At 47.5% G+C, this 5628-nt stretch overlaps 1 protein-coding gene across 1 annotated transcript; it reads left to right on the top strand.

Moving 5' to 3' along the window:
- Window positions 1-739: 739 nt before the first annotated feature.
- Window positions 740-5308, top strand: LOC117862967 (sugar transport protein MST1). The gene is made up of 4 exons (XM_034746523.2): window positions 740-938; window positions 3084-3403; window positions 4067-4699; window positions 4782-5308. The coding sequence occupies exons 1-4, from the start codon at window positions 800-802 to the stop codon at window positions 5229-5231; spliced, it is 1542 nt and encodes a 513-aa protein (XP_034602414.1). The 5' UTR covers window positions 740-799; the 3' UTR covers window positions 5232-5308.
- The last annotated feature ends 320 nt before the right edge of the window (window positions 5309-5628 follow it).

The following is a 5628-nucleotide window of genomic DNA, read 5'->3' on the forward strand; positions in this document are numbered from 1 at the left end:
CATACAACAAAGATTCTGTTCATAGTTGTTGAAATCACCCAGCATTTTTTCTCATTCGCTTAATATCTTTTGATCGGAAATGATTGGGTATGAGCACGTCAAGGTCAGTATATGAAATGAGAACAAGATGTGAAAAGTCCAGACCTAGCTTGCATATCTTTACAAGAAGAAAATAGTTGTAGTCACGCTCAGAGTCTATCATCGCATACCTTACAGAATCTTACACAAATGTTGAGTATTACTCCATCCCGTACAATAACCAACTATACTAATTATCCTTCTGATGACATGATTGGCGCATAAAACAAGTAGGAGCAAGGACTAAGCCCTTGTTTAGTTGCCCAACTTTGAGGTGACCAAATTACTGTAGCAACACTGTAGCGTTTCGTTTGTATTTGTGAATTATTGTCCAGATATTGACTAATTAGACTCAAAAGATTCGTCTCGCAAAGTACAACAAAATTGTGCAATTAGTTTTAATTTCGTCTATATTTAGTACTCCATGCATGTACCGCAAATTTGATATGATGGGGAATCTTCTTTTTGCATAGTGCTAAAGTTGGGATTTGGGGGTGAAGTAAACAAGGCCTAAGAGGATAAGCTTGTGTGGAAGTTCAAATATTTTCTACGACCATGTAGATGCGTTGCTCCCCTTGTTGCTGCTTATTCGCCCAATTAGTTGACTTTCTCAAGTCTCCCGTCAAAATCCATACGCCTATATATATAGCTGGTGAGGCCCTGCCTCCCTCTCGTTCCTGTGCCTTCCAAAGTCCGTCGCGGGCACACGAGAACGGTTGTAATGGTGGGAGGTGGATTCGTCGCGGCGGAGGGCGGCCAGGTGCGCGACTACAGCGGCGGCGTGACGTTCTCCGTCGCGGTCACCTGCCTGATGGCCGCCTCCTGCGGCCTCATCTTCGGCTACGACATTGGCGTCTCAGGTGCGCTCTCTGCTGCCTCTAGCTTCGGCTCTTATACCACGGTATAGCTCGATTATTCCTTGTGAAATGTTTGTGTAGTTCCTGGCTTCTTGCTAGTTACAGAATTGGACCCTGTGCTTTATGTATTGAGCAGGTAGCTTAGCTACCACCATGTTTGCTGTGGTAATTAATATAATCGAATCGGTTGATACAGCTGTGTTAACATCATTATAGGAGTTGTAGATTCGTAATAGCCAGCAGAGCAGCTCGAAACCTATGGCACGCACCTCAACGCTTCTTCTTAATTTGTCAGTATTATTATTGGCAGGATGTTCTTTTAATCCACTTGCGGTTTAGACATGTGCAGGTGCAGCAGTGCAATACACACGCGTTTGCTATTGATTCTGCTAGCCCTACGTAGAAATCATGAGAAGAAGTAGTAGTAGTGTAATTTAACTCTGACGATGAATCCGTGATGTGTTATCAGCACTATTTCCATACTCGTCTAGAAATAATATTTTACTTACATGCTTTTACTTATAGTTTGTAGTGTAATTTAACTCTGACGATGAATAACATAACTATATGCTTTTACTTATAGTTTGTGACCACAAGTTGTGAGAGAATCGACTGTAATTATTTTAGGATGGCAAGTGACAAAACAGGTTGGAGTATTTTAACTTGAAAATTTTGATCAGTTCTTTATGTTTTCCATGACCGAACTCAGTCGATAGATGTTGACTGCTATGGCTGGAGATTTTCCTTGTGGGCCATGCCTCTCCAAGAGAAAAAGTCTCCCCTGTTATCTTTGTCCTAGCAAGATATGATGGTAAACTATTGAGAGATACTAATAACAGGATGCTATTTGGTTGTCGCATGGGTGAGGGCGTGAGAATCCGGCATGTAACAGGTGTCGTAACACTGCACCATCACCAGGCACTTGAAAAATTTTATTGGGGCACCTCGTCCGGAGATCTACATGCCGGCATCACCTAACTGACATCTGGCGTGCACTATATTACTCGGCATCCGGCAAGCACAATGGTCGTGGAGTAGTGTCATGTCCTGTAGTGAGCAGAAATCATAGAGGTTCTGTAAAAGGCTAGGCACGCAGATCTACTGGGAAGGAAGACCTGGGCTGCACTGAAATGCCTCACAAAATCACAATGCAGCCGCATAGTGCTGGACGCGTAGTCCACCAACGAACAGGAGGCAAGCAGGAGGCACACACGCAGAGTCAGATCCCTGTACGAGTAAACCACAACACAGCATGGGTACATGAAGATCGATCAGTTGTCACTTATTGTCAGTGTTTTAAACATCGGGTTAAGGGATTTAACGGTGAGACTCTAAAATAGTTAATAGCGGAGTTAAATGTACATAAGAATAAATAGCAGTATCCTATCTCAAACAGTCATAGCGGGCTATAGTGAAAGCTATAGCGGGCTATTTAAGACCTTGCTTATTGTCAACTGCTTGGGAAAATGACTGGGCTTTTGTCCGGTCTTTATTGGCCCATGGATTCAAGGGCCAATGATATTGTTGATAAACATACACCACCGTGACTCAGGAGACGCGATCCGGTCTCAGGAACGGATATGCAGATCTGACAGCAGCACGATCACTGTTGAGTACCTCCTGTAATTAAGCTCAAAGATTATTAGACAGCTCGGTCCGTATATACAAAGTCGAATTGTCTAAAAAGTTGCCAATGTGGAGCTCTGAAGTCCACTACTAACCTTATGTCATGACGTCTAAGAACGGAGGTGCTTAAGCAAGACTTGCAACTTGCAAGGATCAAAGTCAGTTACTCCAACGTTAGATATTTCTCTGGTGTGGGGTCGCTATGGGTAGTGCATGTCTTTCATTGCATCAGGGCTCATTCTATACTCCAACGTGGTTGGCTTTTGACTATGGTGTCATTGTCGAACGCATTCTAAAAATCTTTTCAGCCGTACGTGCAAGAGATGTACGGCTGACACCTGGATGGACTTGTGAGCTAATATTGTGTTGAGAAGATTTTACCCTGCAAGCATCAAAAGCATCCACACTGCATTCTGCGTTCGATTTTACTCTGACGTACAGATGAATCCTACGTCTTGTTTATTCTTGTACCTACAGGCGAAAGAAAAATAACCGTGTTGAATTTTACTTACCCCCACCCAGGTGGCGTGACGCAAATGGAGTCGTTCCTGAACAAGTTCTTCCCGGAGGTGCTCCACGGGATGAGGAGCGCCAAGCGCGACGCCTACTGCAAGTACGACAACCAGCTGCTCACGGCGTTCACGTCGTCGATGTACATCGCCGGCATGCTGGCGTCGCTGGTGGCGAGTGGCGTGACCAAGAGGGCCGGCCGCAAGGCCGTCATGCTCGCCGGCGGCACCATGTTCCTCGCCGGCTCCGTCATCAACGCCGGGGCCGTCAACATCGCCATGCTCATCATTGGCAGGATCCTGCTCGGCTTCGGTGTTGGCTTCACCGCGCAGGTCTGGTTCTCTGGTGCCTCGATTCCATTTCTAATTTACTGACCAAGCTTTTCAGGTAAACAAATACCATTTCCATGCTACTCCACTGATAATCTGATGTTATACAAATAAAAGTTTAAACAACAATTATCAATTAAACACAGTCAGCGATCTAAAAGCAGACGAAGCAGTATATGTTTCCTCTGCAGGCCGCAATGTCCTTGAAAGATGAAGTCTAACTGTTCCTTTCGGCGGCCCAAAAGCAAAGTAGAAAGGACCGTATCTAGGCCCAATTGTTACCGTGCAGCCCATTTCCAGCTATTTCGCCGTTTACAAAATACAGAAGGCCATAATTATTATCATACGAACTCAACTGAAATTGCAAGAACTATTGCAATTTTATTGTTTCAAAATTGAGATTCCAGAGAGTACATACTTTGGTGGATAAAACTGGCAGCAAAGTTTCGTTCACATGATATGCAAAAAAATTTGTGTCGTCAGTGAAATTTGCACTAGACAGTTTTTGTAGCGTCAGTGAAATCTGCACCATTCTATTCGAATTCAGAGCTCCTATATGCATGTAGTTCAATACAGAAATGCTTCACTTCTCAAAGACAGAGAGAGAATCAGAGAAGGGAAAATGCTTGCTTCAGCTGCCTGAGTGGAATTTTACCATGCATCCAGGCGGCTCCCCTGTATCTCGCCGAGACATCACCGACCAGATGGCGCGGCGCCTTCACCTCGGCCTACCATATCTTCCTCGTCGCCGGCACGCTGGCCGCCAATGTCGCCAACTACTTCACCAACCGCATCCCCGGCTGGGGCTGGCGCGTCTCCCTCGGCCTCGCCGCCGTGCCGGCCACCGTCATCGTCCTGGGCGCCCTCTTCGTCTCCGACAGCCCCAGCAGCCTCCTGCTGCGCGGCGAGCCGGAGAAGGCCCGCGAGTCGCTCCAGCGCGTCCGCGGGCCCGACGCCCACGTGGAGGCCGAGTTCAAGGACATCGCCCGCGCCGTCGAGGAGGCTCGCCGGAACGAGGAGGGCGCGTTCAGGAGGCTGCGCGGCAAGGGGTACCGGCACTACCTGGTGATGGCGGTGGCCATCCCCACGTTCTTCGACCTCACCGGCATGATCGTCATCACCGTGTTCTCGCCGGTGCTGTTCCGGACGGTCGGGTTCGACAGCCAGAAGGCGGTCTTCGGCGCCGTCATCATCAGCCTCGTAAGCCTCTCCGGCGTCGTGCTGTCTACCGTCGTCGTGGACCGCTGCGGCCGCAGGTTCCTATTCCTCGCCGGCGGCACCGCCATGCTCATTTTCCAGGTAACGAACATATACGTACATGGCGTTTCTCATGCCATTCTTCGTCATGCGTTCTCTAACATGTGCTATTGGATCGACGAAGGTGGCCGTGTCATGGATACTGGCTGACCACCTCGGGAAGCACGGCGCGGCGACGATGCCGCGGAACTACGCGGTGGGCGTGGTGGTGCTCATGTGCCTGTACACCTTCAGCTTCAGCCTGTCGTGGGGCCCGCTCAAGTGGGTGGTCCCCAGTGAGATCTACCCCGTGGACATCAGGTCGGCGGGGCAGGCCGTCACCCTGTCCGTCGCGCTCACCCTCTCCTTCACGCAGACGCAGGTGTTCATCTCCATGCTCTGCGCCATGAAGTACGCCATCTTCCTCTTCTACTCCGGCTGGGTCCTGGCCATGACGGTCTTCATCGCCGCGTTCCTACCGGAGACGAAAGGCGTGCCGCTGGAGGCCATGCGGTCGGTGTGGGCAGGGCACTGGTTCTGGAGGAGGTTCGTCGTCTTGGATGCCAAGCAGGAGGTTCAGATGAACCGCATGTAACTAGAATCATATCATATAGCATCCGACAGCTAAGACAGTGAAAAGTGGAATTAATTACTATTGTCATGATGTGTGCATGTATAGAGTCCCAAATTACTATTCATTTTGATTTTTCTAAATACATAATTTTGATATACACATACTATATAAATACTTATGTTTAGATACATAGCAAAAACTTATATATTTAGAATAGAAAAAAATTATATATTAAAAAGTTAAAACTAATAGTAATTTAGAAGATATGCAGAAAGTCTGCTCTAGCTACTTGTGACAAATTAAACTCATGTTCTCGTGGCAGCTAGAAAGATAAATGCATGGAGTTTGTGGGCCCGTACAGTCTAATCACCACGGGCAGTGGATACTTGGGCTATTTTCCGGGTAAAAGTTAATTTTA

This window comes from Setaria viridis, chromosome 7 (assembly GCF_005286985.2).
Source record: "Setaria viridis chromosome 7, Setaria_viridis_v4.0, whole genome shotgun sequence".
In the NCBI taxonomy this organism is placed as follows: domain Eukaryota; kingdom Viridiplantae; phylum Streptophyta; class Magnoliopsida; order Poales; family Poaceae; genus Setaria; species Setaria viridis.